The sequence below is a fragment of the Remersonia thermophila genome, chromosome 7 (genome assembly GCF_042764415.1).
Source record: "Remersonia thermophila strain ATCC 22073 chromosome 7, whole genome shotgun sequence".
Classification (NCBI taxonomy): domain Eukaryota; kingdom Fungi; phylum Ascomycota; class Sordariomycetes; order Sordariales; family Chaetomiaceae; genus Remersonia; species Remersonia thermophila.
Window position 1 is genome coordinate 2,004,862 of NC_092223.1, and position 22,152 is coordinate 2,027,013.

The 22,152-nt window shown below is 60.3% G+C and overlaps 7 protein-coding genes across 7 annotated transcripts; 6 read left to right on the forward strand and 1 right to left on the reverse strand.

The window, feature by feature from the left end:
• Positions 1–564: 564 nt before the first annotated feature.
• On the forward strand, positions 565–1,254 carry VTJ83DRAFT_7512 (uncharacterized protein; the record flags this gene model as incomplete). Its single annotated transcript, XM_071014343.1, has 3 exons — positions 565–712; positions 777–856; positions 922–1,254. 3 exons carry the CDS (start codon positions 565–567, stop codon positions 1,252–1,254), a joined length of 561 nt encoding a protein of 186 aa, XP_070863729.1.
• A 3,270-nt stretch (positions 1,255–4,524) lies between these two features.
• On the forward strand, positions 4,525–6,066 carry VTJ83DRAFT_7513 (uncharacterized protein; the record flags this gene model as incomplete). Its single annotated transcript, XM_071014344.1, has 1 exon — positions 4,525–6,066. One exon carries the CDS (start codon positions 4,525–4,527, stop codon positions 6,064–6,066), a length of 1,542 nt encoding a protein of 513 aa, XP_070863730.1.
• A 1,317-nt stretch (positions 6,067–7,383) lies between these two features.
• Positions 7,384–8,946, forward strand: VTJ83DRAFT_7514 (uncharacterized protein; the record flags this gene model as incomplete). Its single annotated transcript, XM_071014345.1, has 3 exons — positions 7,384–7,438; positions 7,522–8,399; positions 8,476–8,946. 3 exons carry the CDS (start codon positions 7,384–7,386, stop codon positions 8,944–8,946), a joined length of 1,404 nt encoding a protein of 467 aa, XP_070863731.1.
• Positions 8,947–9,385: 439 nt separating this feature from the next.
• Positions 9,386–11,215, forward strand: VTJ83DRAFT_7515 (uncharacterized protein; the record flags this gene model as incomplete). Its single annotated transcript, XM_071014346.1, has 1 exon — positions 9,386–11,215. The coding sequence occupies one exon, from the start codon at positions 9,386–9,388 to the stop codon at positions 11,213–11,215; it is 1,830 nt and encodes a 609-aa protein (XP_070863732.1).
• Positions 11,216–11,885: 670 nt separating this feature from the next.
• VTJ83DRAFT_7516 (uncharacterized protein) lies at positions 11,886–12,632 on the forward strand (the record flags this gene model as incomplete). Its single annotated transcript, XM_071014347.1, has 1 exon — positions 11,886–12,632. The coding sequence occupies one exon, from the start codon at positions 11,886–11,888 to the stop codon at positions 12,630–12,632; it is 747 nt and encodes a 248-aa protein (XP_070863733.1).
• Positions 12,633–16,103: 3,471 nt separating this feature from the next.
• Positions 16,104–17,758, forward strand: VTJ83DRAFT_7517 (uncharacterized protein; the record flags this gene model as incomplete). Its single annotated transcript, XM_071014348.1, has 3 exons — positions 16,104–16,392; positions 16,451–16,794; positions 16,862–17,758. The coding sequence occupies 3 exons, from the start codon at positions 16,104–16,106 to the stop codon at positions 17,756–17,758; spliced, it is 1,530 nt and encodes a 509-aa protein (XP_070863734.1).
• Positions 17,759–18,971: 1,213 nt separating this feature from the next.
• On the reverse strand, positions 18,972–20,500 carry VTJ83DRAFT_7518 (uncharacterized protein; the record flags this gene model as incomplete). The annotated part of the gene is made up of 5 exons (XM_071014349.1): positions 18,972–19,163; positions 19,234–19,523; positions 19,625–19,865; positions 19,997–20,182; positions 20,246–20,500. The coding sequence occupies 5 exons, from the start codon at positions 20,498–20,500 to the stop codon at positions 18,972–18,974; spliced, it is 1,164 nt and encodes a 387-aa protein (XP_070863735.1).
• Between the last annotated feature and the right edge of the window lie 1,652 nt (positions 20,501–22,152).

Sequence of the window (22,152 nt, forward strand, 5' to 3'; positions counted from 1 at the left end):
CTAGCTCTCCGGCGCGTCTTGCCAGTTACGTGTGTGATGTCACCCAACATGCCGACATGTGGCATGCGACACGCATTTCTTTTGGGTGGGATGCCACCCCCGCCTCCCAACCCTGGCGACGGATCTCTGGCTCGGATCTGATACGGGATTTCCCAGAGCACCTCGGATTTCCGTTTATCAATCACCTAATCTTATCACCGGGAATGTGGAGCACCGCGCCGGCTTTGCCGACTTCGGGCCTGGAAAGCCCGCTTGGCCTGTGGCGGTGGGGGGGGGGGGGCGACACGTGCTAACGCAAAACCGGCCACTCTCGGCTGGAATCGGACCCGCTTTTGTTAACGCAGCTCGGGCCAAAGATGTCGATTTGCCGCTTGGTCATCATCGACTTTAAGACCCGCATCCCCAAGAATCCGAGAAACTCAAACTCGCTCGATCTCCGTTTTACCATTCCCCTCCTCCCACCACTTCAAAACCTGATATTGGCACCCACCGCTGCGAATTTCATCGCTATTTCGTCGGCATCCGATCCGCAACCCCCAGCTGCGTATTCCTACATCCACAACAATGCTCTCCCGGACCGTCCGCGCCGTTTCTTGCAGGGCCGTGGCAACCTCGCTGCGTCCCGTCGCCCTCCCGGCTGCTCGGCAAATCGCTGCTCCCCGGCTCGCCCAGCCGCAACAACGGCGGCAGTACCACGAGAAGGTCCTTGACCGTACGTCGCTTACACGCCCCTCGCTGCTGTTTTCGGGTAGATGCTGACCCCCCCTCGCCCGCAGATTACTCTCGCCCCCGGAATGTTGGCACATTAGACAAGACGGACAAGTCGGTAGGCGAAGGACTGGTTGGCGCTCCAGCGGTACGTGCCCCGCTCTTGCATCTCCTCCCCAATAACGTCCAACAGCTGACGATCGATGGCCACAGTGCGGTGATGTCATGCGCCTTCACATCAAGGTCGACCCCGAGACGAAGGTCATTAGCGATGTGCGCTTCAAGACGTTTGGCTGCGGCTCTGCCATTGCCTCCTCGAGCTACCTCACCGAGCTGGTCCGCGGCATGACTCTCGACGAGGCCGCGAAGGTCAAGAACACCCAGATCGCCAAGGAGCTGTGCCTGCCCCCCGTCAAGCTGCACTGCAGCATGCTTGCCGAGGATGCCATCAAGTCGGCCATCAATAACTACTACAAGAAGAACCCGGAGGCCAGGCCCACGAACCTGGCGGGCCGCGAGGCCAAGCTTGAGACGGCTTCGGCATAAAAAACAACGGCGAAGAATAGCAAAGGGAGGAACACAAGCGGGGTCAAACAAAAAAGCAATATGGATGGCTGGACCGATGCGTCTGCATGATGCGTGCACATCATGGCGCTGGTTTCGCGGTTTGGGTTTGAATTCTTGCATTTTCCGGTTTGTATCATCCACTCGGCGTGGCGGAGTTGAGTTTTGCGGCGTCTGCGGTTGGTCTGTCTTTTCTGCCTGGACGGCAAGGGCACCTGCGGAGGAGCGACTCGAATGATCAGATTGCTGTATCATAGTTTGGTGTCGGGAATCCTACATGGCGCATTTAACGATCGTGAAGCGTTCTGGCCCTTTTCTGATTTCTCACACGGGTGGCACATCACCACTCGGACGGCCTGGGTCGAGCAAGAGGCCGAGGTTTTGCCCTCCGTTGCTGCTCGCGAGAGAAACGATCGACAAGACGGGAACGTGAAGATCAGTTTCCTTTCTGAGCCATTTGCATTCACGCACCCCTCATTCCTCGCTCAGTAGATTGCTGCTCCCGAAAACCGTTGAGCCTGCTCGGAGAACAAGCACAGAAGAAGTTGACGGCCTTGTCCCAGGGCAGGCTACTCTTTTGAGCTCCTGCTAGACAGTCTCTTGTCGGTGCTGCCGCCCGGATAAGGGTTCAACAGCCCATTTGTCGTTGGGGGCATCCTTGAGACGAGATTCTGCACCACGTTCCTGGGTGGCCTCTGCGAACCCCTCCCCCCGCCCCCCCTCCCAAGCAATGATTTCATCGGCCGTCATGTGCGGGATTCTGCTTTGAGCAGTGATCAACTTGGCTGACTGTACGCCATCACGTCCACGTCAGCCTCGTCAAGCCCGACCGTACCCCCATCATCGGACCGACCGGCCTGGCCATGCTTTCTGTGCTTCCAGCTCCAGTTGTCCACCAACCCCCCACGGGGAGGAACGGTGGGATTACCCGCAGCCCATCTGCAACCTTGTGTCCATCCAGATCAGCTAGGTCTCACTTGGGCAGATCGACCCTGCGTTTTTCGCGGGTCGGTCGGCCCACCGGGTATCCTTCCGTCCCTTGCGCGAGGTCATGGTCGTGGTAGTGGACCTAGTTGTGCGTGGGCATGTGCTTCGGAGCTACGGCATGGATGCGTCAGCGTGATGGCGCTCCCTATCGTGGCCATGGTGCCGACGTCGACTTGTTAGTCGTCGCAAGCTCGGTTCATACACGCAGGCCACCGTATCGGCTCGCATCCATCAATCCTGGCTCCATCACGCAGCTCGACAGGGGATCACGCACCCTATCGATGCCAACGTCATCGCATTTGTGTCTATTGTGGAGATAAAATTAATTATAGCCTTGGTTTGCGGGGTTGAATGGTCACGTTGTTCTTTCTTGAGGAAACCGTCCTGGAGATTCTACACGGAAGAAAACACATGGACGCTGAAGGCGTTGAACCTGCCGATGTCGTTGCCACAACAGCCCGGCGGATTGACAAGACACCATTCTGCTGACGTACCTAGCCTTCAAGCCTTTGCTTCCCATTTCTTGCACTTGGCACTGGTCTTCTGATGAGCACTGCGCCGATGTGGTGCAGAGACACAGCATCGCAGATCCAGGGTCCTCCCGGTTCTTCAGCTTCAACACAAAGGCGCAGGAGGCCTCGGCAGAGGACGTCGTGCGATGGCGTAGACGCATGCCGTCGGGTAACTACCGGGAGCTTTGTCAAACTTTGATTTCCATGTCTCGCCTCTTTGCGTACCGCTGGTCTTTTGCTCATCAGCGCGCCGAGCGGGGTGCAGAGTTGAAACCCTTGGATATGGAGATAACACGATCGCTGCATCAAGGGCCTTATCAATTCCACAGCTTCCGCTAAACCGAGAGGGAGGCCTCGGGAGGACGTCGTGTGATGGCTCAAGTCGCACGATGCCGAGCAAACTGCCAGAAGCCGCCAAACTTTGGTACGCGTGGCGAGAGCCGGAGGGTTTTATTTTTTTTTTTTTTTTATTGTGTTTAAGCGGGGCGAGAGAGTACGCCTCTAGATTAACTGCAGATCCTCCATGACGATCTTTGAACTATCAAGTTCGGCGTTGATGGACTTGGAGCGTGATGTGCCTGTCAGGAAGTTTCAAGGCGGATGCGGACCTCGAATGAGCCTCGGCGCTTAATACGATATTATAGGTAGTCCTACATCATACACGGCGCATTTCGTTGCGGAGGTTGCCGGGCATGGACCACCAACGACGAGGACCGATAATCAGCCGCTGCCAGGGGAGATTTCACCGGTTGAGGCTCCGTACCTCAAAGTTGTATGGAAGAATCAAGGGCTCGTTCTTAGTCCATTCAGACGACGTCAATCCGGCTCTCCTTATTTTCGATGTACCATCTCGTTCGCCCCCCCCCCCCCCCCCCCCTGTAACCTTGACGGATTTGGGCCCACTCACAGCGGGGCGGCTGGTCCCGTGGCAGCCACCCCGATCACGAGATATCATCTGGGGGGGTGGACCGGTGAGAAGCCTCTTTTGGTGCTATTCAGAGGACAGGATCCAAGAATAGGCGGGCGCCGGGGTGATCATACTCCACAGTGGCTTGTGAAGTGGTACAAGGAGAAACGTAGACCCCAGAAGCTGCGGGTTGAGCATTTTTCTTGGTATACAACGAGCCATCAGATGCGACACAGATGCGGGTATATCAGGTGCGCCAGGTCCGACACGAAACAGGACTTACATGTTGTTTCTTCCCCCACGTCAAAGACCTATATCGGCAAGGTGGGGTTGTTCGTTGATATGGACCACCAAGCCTTTCAGGGACCCGATCCCTTTTACTTTTTGCAAGGTCAACGTGCTGGTCGCCTTTATTTCGAATGGGAAGTGCCGACGTGACCAGGATCGAGCGCGATTGGAGTCGGCCTCTCTGGCTTGGATGTCGCCGATATCCACGAACGCCAGACATACTCACATACCAAAAAATCAAAGATTTGAAAACAAACAAACAAAACAAAAGAATGCCAACACGCAATCCCGGCAATTGGCAATTGGCATTTCGGCATTGGCGAGTCAGGGGGCTCTCCCTCGATTGACTCAAGCCTTCGTTCCGACACCGTGCTCGGATCCGGCTTCGAGAAGCCAGAACCTCAGCACACGACTCACCCGAGTTCTATTTCTGGCATTGTGTCGGCCGCTAGTTTCTGGCTTTTACATGAATGATTGCGAGGGAGGATATGTCGTTCGATCGCCATCGCAAAGACCGCGAAAGATTCCATAGGAGCTTTCTACTACATCGACGCCAACATGTCCGCCATCAACTGGGGCCGGATCCGACCCGCCAGCTGGATCGGGAGCCCTCTCCCCATCGTCCGTGACGGCTTTGCGGCTCTCGGGATGCGCTTCCGCGTCCCTCTGAAGCCCGGCGATGCCAAGAACACGGAGCAACTCGACCTGTACGCCGATCTGGTGTACGCCCCGAGCAGCCAGGCGCACGGCGGCCTCCCAGGAACCGGCACCAACGACCCATCCAAGGCCTTTGCCCGTGCCATGCAGAACGCCGGCGAGACCCAGCACCTCACCGTCTACCTCTGCGGGGGGCCGGGTGACGGCAACCCGGCCTTTGCCAACCTCGAGCTGAACCGCACCCTGCTCACCGCCGGCAGCCCCGTGCTGTACCTTGATTACCGCGGCACCGGGCGCAGCAGCCCGGTGAAGGCGGCGACGCTCCGCGCTCGCTTCGGACCCACGGCGACCCCGACGTCGGCCCGCGCCGCGGCCGACTACCTCGTCCTCTTCCGCCAGGACTACATCGCCGCCGACCTGGAATCCATCCGCCTTGCCCTCAGCCTCAGCCTCAACCTCGTGCCTCGCCACGGGTCGCCGGGCCTGAAGCTCACGCTCCTCGGCCAGTCGTTTGGCGGCTGGATCGCCCTGACCTACCTCTCCTTCGCGCCGCAGCACGCCGTGCGGGGCGTCTACCTGACGGGCGGCACGCCTCCCATCTTCCGCCGGCCCGACGAGGTCTACGCCGCCCTGTTCCGCCGCGTGGAGCGCGCCAACGAGGAGTACTACGCGCGCTACCCCCAGGACGCGAAACGGGTGCGGGCGGTGGCGGCGTGGCTCGACGGGCACGGCCCCGTGCGGCTCCCCGACGGCCAGCAGGCGCTCACGGCGCGGACGTTTCTGACGCTGGGCCGGCACTTTGGCCGCGGCGCCGAGGGCATGGCGCGCGTGCACGACCTCGTGGAGCGGCTGCACGAGGACATCGCGACGGGCGGGGCGCCGGAGCATAGGACGCTGCGGCAATTCGCGACGTCGGGCGGGGCCGGGTTCCGGCTCCACGAGCGGCCGCTGTACGGGGTGCTGCACGAGGCCATCTACTGCTCCGGCCCGCGCGCCACGTCCGGGTGGGCGGCGCAGCGGATCGGGCGCGGCCTGCCGCGGGGGGGCTGGGCGTGGCTGCGGGAGGATTACGTCTTTGGTCCTCCGGGGAGGGCGGCCGCGTCGTGCGAGCCCTTGTACTTTTCGGGGGAGATGATCTACGAGTTTATGCTGCGGGACGCCGGGCCGGAGCTGGAGCCGTTCGTGGAGCCGGCGAGGGAGCTGGCGCGCCGGGAGGGGTGGTCGCGCATGTACGACGCCGAGAGGCTCGCGCGAAACACGGTGCCGGTGCGGTCCCTCGTCTATCCCAACGACATGTACGTCGAGTACGGCTTGTCGTTGGAGACGGCGGCGCGCATCGGGCGGTGCCGGGTCGTGCCTGCGCCGGCGAGCTGGCTCCACGCCTCGATCAAGACAAGGACACGTGACGTGTGTCGGAAGCTGTTGAAGAATGAGCAAGGCTAGACCAAGCAGGGAGCACCAAGAGCCTGGCGTGAGGGGATCTAAGACTGTGAGCGGGGCCAGGGGGGGAGGGAGGGAGGGGACCTAAGGGATCTAAGACTCCATCGCAGAGCATTGTTCACTGCAGCCCCCCCGCCCCCCCTTTTTCTCTATTCCCGATGTGTTGACCGGGGCAAACCGTAGGGGAAACCTGAATCAGATCATGAGTCATGAGACGGTATGGCAGGACAGGATACCTGCCTACTGTAGAGAAGGCGCATCACTGCATGCTGTAGAGTTAGAAATGGGAGGCATGCTGTGTTTTTCCCACCCAACCTGAAGCATCATCAGCTCACCTTACCCCAGGACGGAGGCTCTATGACAGCGAGCGGTGCGGGAGTGTGCTTCTGGATCTGTTCGGGTCACTTACACGCCGCGGGCACTGTCACGACGCACTGTGCTGCTGCTGCGGGGGGGGGGGGGGGGGGGGTGGCGGGGCACCTGCGTGTCTCGGGATCTCAATGGTTTGCATTTGCATGTTCCGCGAACCAGAGACAACAGAGACAAACGTACCGAGCTCCTACAGGATTTCCACCAACCTAAGAATAGGCAGCGCCATGGTCTCGCAGCTGGCTTGAATCCATCGAGGGGGCACCGGTGAGGTGGCGACCGATGCTGGTCCTTCGCAGGTACGGTTCCACAGTGTGTGAACTGTGCTCATCCCCAGGGATTGAGCTGGTGAGACCTGAGACCTACTACTAAACAGTATGTAAGGTACCTGGTAACCAGCTACCAACTCACCTTATCACTGCCCCGCCTTCGAATGCTGACCTGACCCCGCCACGTCCAGTTGTCTGTCTCAACAACCAAAACGAAAAAAAAAAAAAAAAAAAAAAAAGCAGAGGGAAAACCCCGAGCCCCCCGAAACGAATGGATCCCGTACCGGAATGTCGTCCATTCCTGTCCAATGGGTTTCTTCATACACAGTAGTGTACGGAGTACATACTACTATTATATTAGTACGTAGGTACCCATAGCAGGTAGGTAGGTATTGTACCAGGAGGCGGGCCGGAATAACTATGTACTAGCGGGGCTCTTGGACGGCCGTTGGCCGTGCAAAAAGCCCGACAGGGCCAAAACAAGGAAAGCGGGGCACATTTTGCCGGCTCCGGGGAGAGCCAAGCTTTGGGGTCCCAGGACGGGACTGGGATTTTGGATGAATCATCCTCCGAAAACCTCGACAAACAGCCTGCGCCGATTGTCGTCCGACCCGGGCTCGTTTCTCTTCTCCCTCGTCAATCCTGTACAAACCAACCACAAACCCACCCACCTAGCGCGACCATGGCCCCCACGTCATCATCTCAGCCTGCCCTCCTCTGGGGCGGCCGCTTCACCGGTGCGTCTTCGGCCGGGATTGGCAGGAATTGGACCAATTGACTAACACACGGGGCCTGGTCTCCGCCCCCCTCCCCTTTGCAGGCGCCATCGATGACTTGATGTTTCAGTTCAACGAGTCGCTTTCGTTCGACAAGGTGCTGTACAAGGCCGACATCCGCGGCTCCATCACGTGGGCCAAGGCCCTCAACAAGCTCGGCATCCTGTCCGACGATGAGCTGCGCCAGACGATCGACGGCCTGCAGCAGGTGGAGCGCGAGTGGGAGGAGGGCAAGTTCGTCATCGACCCCAAGTCGGACGAGGACATCCACACGGCCAACGAGCGCCGCCTGGGCGAGCTGATCGGCCCCGTCGCCGGCAAGCTGCACACGGGCCGCTCGCGCAACGAGCAGGTCGGCGTCGACATGCGCCTGTGGGCCGGCGAGCAGCTCGAGGCCATCGAGGACGCCCTGCGCGGCCTCCTCTCCGTCGCCGCCGCCCGCGCCCGCGAGGCCGTCGACGTCCTGATGCCCGGCTACACCCATCTGCAGCGCGCCCAGCCCGTGCGCTTCTCGCACTGGCTCCTGTCGCACGCCACCTTCCTCAAGGGCGACCTGGATCGCCTCGCCGGCGTCCGCGAGCGCATCTCGGCCTGCCCGCTGGGCGTCGGCGCTCTCGCCGGCAACCCCTTCGGCATCGACCGCGAGTTCATGGCGCGCGACCTCGGCTTCCGCGCCGTCCACCCCAACAGCCTCTGCGCCGTCGCCGACCGCGACTTCGTCGTCGACATCCTGCAGTGGGCGAGCCTGCTCATGGCCCACCTCAGCCGCCTGGCCGAGGACCTGATTCTCTTCTCGACGGCCGAGTTCGGCTTCGTTCAGGTCGCCGACGCGTACAGCACGGGCAGCAGCTTGATGCCCCAGAAGAAGAACCCGGACAGCCTGGAGCTGATCCGCGGCAAGGCGGGACGCGTCATGGGACAGGTAAGCAACACCTCCCCCTCTCTGCCTTTTTGCCTCTTCCCGATACGGCTACGTGCTCACCGGCTCGTCCTCCCAGGCCTCCGGCTTCCTGGCCTCCCTCAAGAGCCTGCCAACGTCCTACAACAAGGACCTGCAGGAGTCGGTCGAGCCCATGATCGACTGCGTCCAGACCGTGTCCAACTGCGTGCGCATCACGCAGGGCGTGCTGGCCACGTTGGCCATCCATGGCGACCGCATGAAGGCTGCCCTGACCGACGACATGCTGGCCACCGACGTCGCCGACTACCTGGTGCGCAAGGGCGTGCCCTTCCGCCAAACCCACCACATTGCCGGCGCCATTGTGCGTCGCGCCGAGGAGGCCGGCGTGTCCATCTCGGCGCTGCCCCTGAGCGACTTGCAGGCCATCTCGCCGCTGTTTGACGCCGATGTGGCCCAGGTGTTTGACTTTGAGAGGAGCGTGGAGCAGCGAAGCACCGTGGGCGGGACAAGCCGCAGCTCGGTGCTGGCCCAGATCGAGGCCATTGAGAAGCTTGTGGGGACCCAATAGATGCTGCATATGTTCCAAAACCAATCCAGGTACAAAAAGCAAATAGACACAACAAAAACACCCTGAGCCCTTTGGCTGCTGGTGGATCTCATTGCATTGCCTTGCTCCGTCGTTTGAAAACTCGGCACGTTGGCCGGTCATCCTGCGCTGGGGGGGAAAAGAAAAAGAGGAGGACCAGCACGGACAGGGCCATGCCGGCATGAAGGGGTTTTGTTTTGTCACGGTGACATCATCATCCCGGCAAGACCCTCAAACAACGGCCAGCCGATTCTCCGAAACCCCCGGGGCCTGGACCTCTGATCGCTCCAACCGTTTCGACCGGTTCGAGACTCTCCCGTCTCGCGCCAATAAATCCAGAAATCTTCACCGGGCACGGGTTGCTGAACCATTTCCGCCTTCAACATGATCTCTGGTCCACACCATCCTCGCCATCCACACCATGTCAGACACATCTTCCACGTCCCGAGACAGCCAGCCTCCTGACCCGGCGCGGATTGTCGCCGATCACCTCCCAGCCGGATACACAGCCGACTTTGACGGCCATCAGGAGAGCGCCGCCCCGGATGCTTCCTCGCCCCGACCGTTGACGCCCGGACCGTCGACACCCGCCCAGCCGGCGGCGGAGTCATCGCTGAAGCTCCAGGGCGGCGATGTTCACCGAGACCTCTTCAAGATGCAGGCGGCCGAGCGCAACAAGATGCATCGTCGCACCAACACATTCCACTCCATCCCGGAGGTAGCACGCGCGGGAGATGCGCCCTTCACCGTCGGCGACCAGCTTATCCCGGGCGGGTTCCGTCGCGCGTTCCTGCAGCAGCAGCAGCAGCAGCAGCAGCAAGGCCGCGGCGACGGCATCCTGGCCCGCCGCATCCCCATCACCCGCAACTTTGTCGAGTTTCTCGACCTCTACGGCAGCTTCGCCGGCGAAGACCTCGTCGACACGGACGAGGAAGCGGTGGCCGAAGGAGAGGAAGCGGAGCCCGGCGAGCGGCAGCCGCTCCTCCGCCACGGCCCTCTCTCGGTCCGCGCCTCCCGGCCCGCCGACGCCGGCACCCTCAAGACCTTTTTCACCCTGGTCAAGGCCTTCGTCGGCACGGGCATCATGTTCCTGCCCAAAGCCTTCAGCAACGGCGGCATCCTGTTCTCGACCGTTGCCATGATCGCCGTCTCGGCCGTCACCATGGTCGCCTTCCACCTGCTGCTTCGCCTCGAGCAGCGCTACCCGGGCGGCTACGGCGACATCGGCAAGGCGATCGCCGGCAAGCGCATGCAAACCCTCATCCTCGTGTCCATCGCCATCTCGCAGCTCGGCTTCGTCTGCGCCGGCATGGTGTTTGTGGCCGAGAACCTGCACGGCTTCCTCGACTCCGTCACGGGCGGCAACAGCCCGCTTTCGGCGGCCGAGCTGATCGCCGCCGAGGCCGCCGTCCTGGCCCCGCTGGCGTGGATCCGAAACATCTCCAAGCTCGGCCCGTTCGCCCTGCTCGCCGACGTGTTCATGGCCGTCGGCATCGGCTACCTCTACCGCTTCACCACCGCGTCGCTCGCCGCGGCCGGCCCCGCCGACACCGTCGTCCTGTTCAACCCGGCGCGGTACACCCTCATGCTCGGCTCCGCCATCTTCTCGTTCGAGGGCATCGGCCTGATCCTGCCCATCCAGGCCTCCATGGCGGAGCCCCGCCGCTTCGAGCCCCTGCTCGCGCTCGTCATGCTCCTCATCACGGCCGTCTTCACCTCGGTCGGCGCCCTGTGCTACCTGGTGTTCGGCGCGGACACGCGCATCGAGGTCATCAGCAACCTGCCTCGCGGCCGCCCCGACGACGGCGCCGGAGGAGGGCAGGGACGCGTCGCGATGGGCATCGTCGACGTCGTTCAGCTGCTCTACGCCGTCGCCATCCTCGTCGGAACGCCCGTGCAGCTCTTCCCGGCCCTCCGCATCGCCGAGGCGCGCCTTTTCGGCCCGCTCCGCTCCGGCAAGGGCAGCCCGCGCACAAAGTGGGCCAAGAACGCCTTCCGGCTCGCCGTGGTCGCCCTGTGCGCCCTCGTCTCGCTCGTGGGCGCGGGGAACCTGGACCGGTTCGTCGCGCTCATCGGGAGCGTCGCGTGCGTGCCGCTCGTGTACGTTTACCCTGCCTACCTGCATTGGAAGGGGTTAGCGCGGGGCCGGTGGGCAAGGTGCGGGGACGTGGTCATGGTGGTGGCCGGCATGGTGTGCATGGTGTTTACCACGGCGGTGACGGTGGCGGATAGTTTTATCGGAAGGGGTTAGCTCATAAACAATGACGAGGAGCAGGGCAGGTGGTTTGCCACGTACGCAGCGTGGCTCGGTGCGATGGGTGGGTTTTTTTGTTGTGTGATGGCTTGGGAGTCACGGCGTTGGGCGTTTGGCAGCATCCCGCGTACGCATGACCTTTGGCTTGGAGACGATGAGAAGGCTCGCTCGTGGGTGTCAGGGAAACGGCCCAACGGAGCAGACACAGATCGATCGACAGGCTTTGGATTCCGTCTGTCTTGGATCCCCCGCCCGTCCCGTTCCGGACCGGCGGCGTACCTAGCCGTTACTACGGTTTGGCCATCTCGGCCCTGCTCTGAGAGAAGGGAGGGATGAGAAACTTCTCACACCCTCTCATGGCGGCAGCCGGGCACGCACCAACGCCATCACTTACATACGCAGTACATAGTACTATAGTATAGTAGAAAAGTCGCCGAAGTGGAGTCCCGGGGGCGGGGAATGAAAATGCCTCCCGGCTCAGGGCCGGGCCGATCCGCTCGCCGGGTCCCATGCTACGCTGAACGCAGCCAACGCAACTCTCCCACCTCCAAAGGTGCTGACCGTTTGCTCCACTGGGGTTGATGCGTCTTCCCTCCTAGAAAGGTGACCGGAACCAGAATCCGCAGGGAGGGATTTGGTTGCGCCCTCTTCCTCTCGCCCAGCTACGATGACCACGGCGTCCGACCCCCCAGCCTGGAGCTGGCGCTGGCGGCCCATGACCCCGGCCGACCTCCCCGCCGTGCTGCTCATCGGCGACGAGATCCACCGCGACCTGCCCGAGGACGAGGCCGTCTTTCGCCAGCGCCTGCTCCTCTTTCCCGCGGGATGCTTTGCGTTGGAGATCACGGAACCTGCCGAGCACGGCGAAGGCGGCCCTCCTGCCGCCAGCAGCGACGGCGGCGACAGCAGCGCCAGGATCGGAGGATACATCATGTCGTTTCCCATCCGGCGCCATCGTCCGCCGGCGCTCAACGCCCTCTTTCCCGGCGGTGCGCTTGCTGCGGACGCGGACCAGTATTACCTGCACGATGTGGCGGTGCTGCCGCGGTTTAGGGCCCGCGGGGTCGCTTCGGCCGGCGTGCGCATGGTGCTGGGGGGCAGCGAAGGGAGGGGGGGAAGCCGGAACGGGAACGGATGTCGGGAACGAGACGGCGCTCAAAGCGGCCCGGCTGCTGCTTACGAGACGACCTCGCTGGTGTCGGTGTACGGGACATGCAAGTTTTGGGAGAGGTTTGGATTCCGAGTCATCGCCACGGCGGAGGGGGGGTTGGTCAGGGGAAACGCAACGGACGAGGAGGCGGAGGGGGAAAGCGGGGGGGAAGGATTATGGGAGGCGTTGAGGGACAAGCTGAGGGGGTACGGGGACGATGCAAAGTTCATGATCAGGCAGAATCCAGCAGAAGCCCCCGCGTGAGCGAGTCAGGTCGCTTGCCGTGCCACGGTGCGGCTGGGCCTTTGCGTCGGGGAGGGTGCTTCAGGCCGCCCGGGGGCAGTTCTGCCACCGGATGTATACATAGTATAGTAGTACGTTGCGTACCTGGACGTCGTACGTCGGTCGCGGTGGTGTTAACTATCTCACAAAAGGACAGAGACGTTGATGCCTTGGCGCCCGCGGGACTGGTCGGATGGGATGGGCTGTCTCTCGGCGACAGGTCGAGAATGGAACATGGCGCTCCCAAGCTGTCGGTAAGAAACGCTCGATCCAGTCCCTTGCAGCTGGGCTTACTATACATCGCTCGACGAGAGTAAGACGTAGTTAGTCCATTCAGCGCCAGTGAAGGTTGGCAGGACCGTGTGAAGGACCTCGTGTGTATACCTACGGGCGCAGGGCCATGAACAAGGCATTACTAAGATCCCCGATGATGGATGTTTCAGCCAGGACTATTCCAATGTCGCGACTGGTTTGTCTCTGACGGGCTCAGGCTACCTCACCCGGCTTCACCATCGTTCATCTTCACAACCGGAAGTGGTGTAACACACTCGTAGCCTCCATCTGGCCTCTCCCGTCCAAGGCATGCAGAGCCGGTTGGCTGCCCTTAATCTCGCTTCACCCAAGCCTCTGTTGTATCAGGCTCTGCCCTCGCTTTCAGGCATTGTCGTTCCGCGACCCCACGGTCTGGACGCGGATCGAACGGGTGCTAGATTAATCCGTACTACCAGCGGCGGGACGGGCTCTCACGCACCCTGGTCCCGAAGTTGGTGGTCGGGGAAGACCTCGTGGCATGTTCCTACGAGTGAACGCGAACCAGGCTTATCCAGGTTGCCCTGAGCCGGGCTTGCCGTTGGTATCCAATGGGGTGGCTGCATGCTCGCAAGATATTGCGATACCACCGTGGTAAGCCGCTCTGTTGCACACGAGTCAATGAAGCGCCGTGCCGACTTGTCGCATACAATGCGGCGGCGGCTGGGCGAGCAAAGGTCCACTTTTGCAAACGCCCGCATGTCCGTTAAGAGAAGCGCCCGCTTGTAAGAAAGTGAGCCTTTGCTTGTTCGGTCGCCAAGTACAGCAAGCCTCTGGAGAGATGGAACCAGTCGCAGAGGGCGATGTTGAACCTCCTGTGCACGCCTCTTACGATGGCTCCGCCGCGCTCTTCGTCTGACGGGTCCCTCGCAGAGCCAGATCGATTGGTTCCATCACGCAGGGTGTTGCTCTTCTATCTCGAGAGCCTTGCTCACGCACCCAACTTTGAGCTGCTTGTTCGAGGGACAACAATCCCTCAGCCGGTTGGTCGGCGACACGGTCAGCCGCTGTCAGCAGTGGCGGCGGTTTGCAGCCTTGTCAAATTAACCACCGGTCTGGCGGGGTTCAGCCCAACCGACCTAACCGCGGAGGACTTTGGTGGGCTAGCGCCCCGTGGCTTGCGGGATCTGGAGGCTTGTGTGACAGGATCTATGGGGACTCATACCCTGGTCCTGAACCCCAGCAGGCATTCTGCCTGCTCAGACCGCCATTCTGGGCATCCATCGTGTATATAAGGAGCCTCCAGGAGAGGCACATCAGATAGTTGTTTTCTTCCTTTGAACAACAGCTTCCAACCGCTCCTTTCCGCCGTATGCACTCTCACAGGTCCGGGCCATCACAGCTTGGCTTTTAACGTTCCTGAAGAAGAGGAGAACGGCGGCGACGCTTTTCCGTTCGTTGGTTTGTTAAGAGGGTGGAGAATCGCCCAGGTGACCTAGCTTGCATTACGGCGAGTCCAAGAGATCGGAGGAACGCGTGTCCGGCGGCTTGGATGTCCCTCGGACATTATCCCGCGGGTTTGCAGACGCATCCTTGGGTTTGACACATCGCTTCCCGTCTAAGTAGGTACTTGGCGAATCTCTCACCCAAGCCGCCGGTTGGCTCGGCCCGCCTTTCGTGGCAAGTCGTACGAGGTGCAGACAACATGCACTCAGCAGCGCAAAGAGTATGAATTACCCAACCGCCTACATCGAACGCGGGTGATAGGGCATCGTTACCAGAGCATGATATCAGCTGCCGCAGCTTGAACTACGAACCGAGAAATGCTCGCTGGCAACTTGGTAGGACCAGGATGCGGCATGCTGATCGAATCCTGGGAGGAGACTGGGCGGTAGGGAACCTCACAGTCGGTGATGGCCCGTAAGTAAGTGAGGCATGGCACTAGGTAAGCAGGACAATGCCATAAAATAGACGGTCACGGAGCCCGGGTGGAGCGGAGTCGCCGGACAAGAGGCGAAACTCCTGGGGTCTCCGGAGCTCTCGGAAGCCCATCATACCAACGATCCATTGCAGGGTTTGAAAACTCCTTGCTTGGGTTGCTCAAGCGCGACGCCAACGGTGAAACGGTGCCGCCGGACAGACGAAGCCTCTGTTGTCTGTCCGAGATGGCCATCGAGGGCCTCTGTTATGTTATTCAGCGGAGGAGAAAGATTTCCAGACGCCACAGCCACGCCGTTTGAGGATCGCACTAGTAGGTAGCTAGCGTCCGTTCCTTGATCCCAACAACCGAAGAGATGGTGTGAAGCTTGAGGCGGGAATGAACGAACGACAATGATCCGGCCAAGGGTCAAGATGCTGGTGGCTGCAACCACGAGCGAGGATGCAACGCCCGAAGAGACCAAAAAGACCATAAGAGAACATGGTGGGCAACCTCTGCAGATGATGTCACTACCATGCCCAAGTCAGTCGACCGGGCTTGGATCCCCCCGTTTAATGCTCCGCCATGCACGGCGCAATGTTGTGCACCGTCAACACCCTTGTCAATCTCGGCGGCGGCGGGGAAGGGGACCGTGGCATTCAACGCCCCGCTCAATCGGCCATATCGCCATAGCGTGCTGCCCGAAATATCAGCCAATCCGGAACCGTCGAGAATTCGCCGGACCACCAGTCGGGGACCACCAGGGATGTCACTGCAGATCCGGCCTGGCGGGTTGCTTAAACGAGGGTAACACCAACAGTTACCGCCAGCCAGGAAGACTGACTCTCTCGCCTCACACCGGCAGCAAGGTGTTCATGACACAGAAGGTTCGTGGCTGTTCACCACCTTATGCTGAGTTCACCCAAGCCCCTCCTCACGGGGACTCGGCCACGGCCGAACGTTGCCCGTACCCTCCACCAGGTTGTTCCCTTCGCGGGGGCCGCAACCTTACGCACCCCGTAAGACAGGCACTGTGTCATGGTGAAAAAAGGCATGCCGAAGTAGAGTCCCTTGCGATGTAGCGGACAGATGTCGAGGCGCCTGGCGGACAGCGGCGACCTGCTGCCTACGTAAACCGCTTAGTGGTACCTAGAGGACAGTATCAGGTCCAAATGGCATACACGGGGTTCCATGTATAAGTATACCACGACGTCTTGCCTCGCGGCGCGACCAACCTCCTTTGGCACACATCCCTTCACCTCCGACCCCATCTGAGCGTTACCGCCATGCGTCTTTCCCAGACACGCCTCTTGGTGGCTGCCCTTGGCCTAGGCAGCCTCGATGTCGCCGCCGCCGGATGTTGGAACGACGGGTTGGAAGCATGCCTGCAAGACGCGAGGATTCCCTTCAAGGTGAAGTGCGACTCGGACTGGGGCAGCTATAACAAGTCGGCAAACACGCGTCTACCCTTCCAGCCAGCTGCCGTTGCCATCCCGACCTCTCCGCTGCAGGTATCGCGGGCCGTCCGCTGCGCGGGCAAGCACCGTGTCAAGGTTCAGGCCAAGTCTGGCGGCAGTACGTGTTTTCCTTTCTCATCCATGAGGATAGACAGCAGCGCCTAACGTTCATGCAGACTCGTACGGCGCCTTCAGCCTCGGCGGGCTCGATGGCCAGCTGACAATCGACCTCGCCCACTTCAACCAGACGGTGCTGGCCGGCGATGGCGTCACGGCCATCGTGGGCGGTGGCGTGCTCCTGGGGCACATGGCTACCGATCTTTTCAACCAGAACAAGCGCGCCGTCTCCCACGGCGTCTGCCCGCCCGTCGGCATCGGCGGCCACTCGACCCACGGCGGTTGGGGGTACACCTCGCGTGCCTGGGGCCTGACCCTCGACCACATCCTTGAGCTCGAGGTCGTGCTCGCCAACGGCACCATCGTGAAGGCGTCTCCCAAGGTGAACCCTGACGTCTTCTGGGTACGCCTCCTCTCTCCCGTCCTCCCTTGTGTATCCCCTTCCAAACGGCCCCGCTAACCCCTCTCAGGCCATGCGCGGCGCTGCCGACAGCATTGGCATCGCTGTCAGCTTCAAGCTCCGCACCCAGCCCGCCCCTGAAGAAGTCATCAATTTCAGATACGAATGGACCTCCATTTACGAGAGCGTTGACGCCGCCGTGGACCTCTTTTCCAAGCTTCAAAGCTACATCAGCAACCCCGCCCGCGTCGACCGTCGCCTCTCCTTCTCCCTCCAGACCATCGCCAACCCCTCTCCCAACTCCACGGATCTCATCAAGGTCTTGCGCCTCGAGGGCACATTCCTCGGCTCCTTTGCCGACTACAACACCACCATCGAGCCTTTCATGCTCGCGGACCTCCCGGAGCCCCTCACGCGCGATACCGAGTCCAACAACTATCTTGACTCTCTCAAGCCCATCAGCCCGACGGGCAATCTCAACACGGCCCCCATGTACCTCGACTTCTTCGCCAACAGCGTGACCGTCGACTCCCCCGGCATGAGCGAGGCCGCCATCAGGAGCTACTTTGACTACATGATCAACGGCCCGAAGCCGTCGGCGGCGTACCTGTCGAGCATGGAGCTCTGGGGCGGCGCCGACAGCCAGATCAACCGGCCCGACATCAGGGGCATCGACTTTGCGGCGTACCCGCACCGCAACGTCTTCTGGACGGCGCACAACATGGTCCGGGTCGGGCCGGGGCAGCCGTTCCCCGAAGAGGCCATCACCTGGCTGCAGGGCCTGCGCCAGGCCATCATCGAGTCGACGACGGTGCACACGGCGGCGTACCCGAACCTGCTCGATACTACGCTGTCGAGGGACGAGGCTCACGAGGTGTACTTTGGGCCGCAGGTGCTGCCGAGGCTGAAGAGCATCAAGAAGAAGGTTGATCCGTGGGATCTGTATTGGAACCCGCACTCTCTTTAAGATGGGCGTGGTCTAGATGGCGCATTGATTAGGCGATTGATCTTGTAATAATGAATTTCCTTCAAATGTTGGTTAATTATTACAGTACCTACCGAGTAGAGAACTGCTCATGGAGTTATATTCCTTGAACAAGCAAGCCTGTGAAATTTTGCAGATAATAGAGCGGGCACCGCTGGAGCAAGTTCATGGTTCATCAAGAGATCAGACGTCTCATCCCGAACAAGAAGTCCCTGGCTGGGTGTCCAACTATCTGACACTCGTTTATAACCCGCCCTGAATGGCCCGGGCTGCTTTGGAACGTCCACACTAGGAAGCTCTCCATCACGATGTCCAAGACCGGTCTTTAGGATGCTTAGGAAGAGAAATTGCCGAAGTGATTACACAGAGAGCCTACGAAGCTTACGACAAAGTATTTGGCAGCTTGGACACTCACACCGGTATTCCCTTGATGATTGGCTCATTATTGATTAAGCACTTCAGTATCTCTCTCACCATCACCCGTCCAGAGTGCCTTACATCTGAGCCAGACTTTGATTTCCTCCCGTCTACTACCCTGTATCCTTCCCTGCACTTTTCAAGACATGGAGAATATGCCATCGACTGCGGTGATTCTGATTGGTTAAGATGTAGAATACCGTTGGGACGGGATGATTCTTCCCGTTCATGAGAGTATACACCGTTGGTTGGACAAGGGGAGTGAATGAATGATCGGGGACGTTCTGTTAGCCAAATGTTCTTGCCATTTGGGAGTCGCCTTGGCGACGCCAAACAGCAGTAGTATATTTATAGGATAGTTGAGGAACGGCTTGTTCGTTTCCTTCTTCTTAGATTATTCAGAAGATTGACATTGCACATTTGACGACACCCATCATATTTGGGGCTACCACGTTCTCTTGGCCGCGTGTAATTACGCGGGAAGTGCGTCTCACCACGTGTGAGCTGATCTAAGAGGGGATACCCCCTCGACAGGCTCAACTCCGAGGTGGTCAAGAACACGGGACAGAGCGTGAAATGGAGGAAATGATATGAACGTCGACTTGAATAGAATTATGAAACAGACAAGAAGGCTCTAAACAAGCTATGAAAAGCTATGAAACCAAGGAAAGATGCAACCATAACCATCACCCCCTCTGCGCGCAGTTCCCGGGAACCTCTTCAGCTCTTTCTCCCCTCTCTCTCTCTCTCCGACGTCATCGCACTGATGATGCCCTCCTTACTCGGTCGCGCCGTTGAAGGCAACGCCGTTGAAAGTGTCGGGACTGAGGCCAGACAGAACACCGGTGGTGCTCGTGTTGCGGATGATGTCCGAGATCTCAGCCGGGGTCTTGGGGCCCTGCAGACCAAGGATGTAGGCAGCAAGGCCGGCGACGTGGGGGCTGGCCATGGAGGTGCCGTCGATGGCGTTCTGTTGGCGGGGTGTTAGCTTCGACATATCCTAATGCCAAGAAAAAAAATAAGAATTCTGGAAGACTGACAGTCTCATCCACTCCGCCAATCCAAGCGCTGGCAACGTTCACGCCGGGAGCAAAGACGTCGACGGTAGCACCATAGTTGGAGAAGTACGCGACGGTGTCGGTGAAGTCGCTGGCGCCGACGGTGATGGCGGTCGGCTCGCTGGCGGGCGAGTACCAGTAGGCGTCATCGCCCGAGTTGCCGGCGGCAACCACGAACACAACGCCGCTGTTGACGGCGGCGGCGACGGCCGAGTTGACGGCATCGTTCCTGTAGCCGCCGAGGGACAAGTTGGCGACGGCGCCCTTCTGGCCTGTGTTGGGGTTAGCGATGATCTGAACGCCGTCTCATAGCCACAGGGGAACGGAGAATCCCGAGGGGCCGCAAGGGGAGGGGGGGAATATGGCAACGTACACTCGCCCGCGGCAGTGCGGTTAGCGGCATCAGACGCCACAAAGTCAATGCCAGCGATGACGCTGGACCAGGTGCCGGAGCCCCATTTGTCGAGCACCTTGACGCCGAACAGGCGGGTCTTCTTGGCCACGCCGAAAGTGACGCCGCCGACGGTGCCGGCGACGTGGGTGCCGTGGCCGTTGCCGTCCGTGTCGTCGGTGTCGATGGTGTTCACCAGCCACTCGGCGCGGCCCTCGAATTCCTGGAGCGCGCGCGCGTCAGCATCCTTCCAGATAGGCTCGGCTCGGCGGGAACAAAGAGAGCGGTAGGGGTGACACGACGATTGGAGATCGAGGGTCGGCCCGGGTACCTGGATAGGGGTAGGAAACTCACGTTGTGCTCCACATAGATGCCCGTGTCGACAATGTACGAGCACGTGTCCTCGCCGGCGCTCTCATCGTACACGTACGTCGTAGCAAGGTTCTGGCGGTGCGAGATGCGTCCGAGGCCCCAGGGAACGTTCTCCTGGGTCACGAGGGAGTAGGCGCGCACGACGGCGTCCTGCTCGACGTACTCGACCTGCGAGGGACGGGTCAACATCAACGATCCTTGTTTTGCGGGTCTGGGGAGCCTCAAACTCACCTCGGGCAGCTTCCGGATCTCCTCGAGGGTCTGACGGTTCAGCTTGGCCGCAAAGCCCTTGAAGCGGGTGTTGCGGTACGAGTGCTTGACATTGCCGTTCTTGACGTGGCGCAGGGCATTCTGCAGCGCACGATCCGAGGCGCCGTCCTTGAGCTTGATGATGAACTGGTCTTGGACCAGCTGCGCGCCGGGCTGCTGGATGAGCGGGGCCGCGAGAGCGAAGGGGAGGAGGGCGGCCAAGGTGATGAGTTGCATCATGAAGGGGGTGTGGTTTGTCTCTGACAAGAATAAGACACTGGTGCTGAGGATGGTATGGAACTGTTGGCTCTCTGAAGACTGCTGCTGCTGCTGCTGCTGCTGTGTGTGTGATGTTTCTCGACATCTTGGACGGGAGGATGGTCCTATTTATCTTCTTTTCACGTCGCCGGTCTCTCATAGCAAAAGCCATTACCTTCCCTATGGGGACGCCGTATCCCACATGCGAGAATCTCTCGGTGATACCATCCTTCGACCACGCAGCGGGAGGGTCATGCTCACGCCGACAAGATACGGGTTCCCCCCCACCCCACCCTTGCGATCCCTCCATGACAGGGCACCACACCTGCGACATGAGCGGTCGGCAGGATCTGGGTGTGTGCGTGCGTGGGTGTATGTTTGTGTGTGTGTGTGTGTGTGTGTGTGTGTGTGTGTAGGGATGTCCGGACATAACCGCGTTCAGCCCAGCTTGTGCTGTGTAAGTAGAGGCCGCGCAACCCTTGGCTCGCCACTTGCCAAGAGGCCCAGGTCGAGCGACCCTTGATTCTTTTCCAGCCGCCAAGAGGCCCAGCCACTGCCCGCCAGGCTCTGCGCCAGCCCAAAAGTCCCCCACGAAACCCCGCCAGTCCTGGCTTGCAGGTGCCTGAAATTGTCAAACAGTGGACTAATAATAGGCAGTGCCTACAGGGGGTTGAGGCTCTTGTAGCACTACCGACTCCACACTGCGTAGGTAGGTAGTTTCACCTCTAGACACTGCAATGGGTTTGCAGGGTTGACGACTGGAATTGGAATTGTCAGGGTTGGAGGTGGGTTCGCCAGCGCCAGGGCTCCAATTATTACACAAGGTAATATTAGTTCATTACCTTGCTCAATGTGCCTTGTCTACGATCCAAAACTTCCACACGAGCACCCTAGGCGCTTCGTCCTGAATTCGACTTGTTTGCAGACGCCGTGGCGCAGCCACCGTTGTGAGCGAGCCGTTGCTGTTCAGATCCGCGGGCTTACTGCTTGAGGGCTTGGATCCAGAGTCGGGCGTTGTGACGTGCTACGAGCGAGCCGTGATGTGGCCCGCGGGTGCTTCCCGTGCGTCCCGCGCGCGGCGTGGGAATGCTTGTCGTGTCCATCATACCGAGGACATGTCGGGACGGCAGGTCAGAATGGCGCAGCGGCCGCACCACCTCGTGACGATAATGGCTCCGAGTTGACCGGAACAACGCAGAGAGACCAGGGTTAAGGTCGCATGCACAAGTCCCGATGGCATGCGCGTCGATTGATCGCTTCGCCTGCGCGGGAGGCCATCCTCAACTTGCCTTGACACAAACGGTGTTGCGCTCGGGGATTATTCGAAGTGCGGATGGCACTGCATGCGCCCGCGGTCGGCACGGCATGTGCTTTGTGCTTGTCATTCGGGATCGTGCCGCAGCAATTCGTATTGGAGGGCGACAAGGTGGAATCGGCGCAGAAGCGAACGCTGTGCCGTCGAGGGCCGGTACTGTAAGCTCAGATTGGCTATGCGAGCGTCATGCCGGCGTGGAAGCCATGCTACGCTGCTACCCGGTTTTCCACAATCCAACGGCCGGCCACCACGGTTAGTTGGGGGCGAAGGATGGGGGGTTTGTTACACGGACAGGAACAGAAAGTGGTATGTGCGT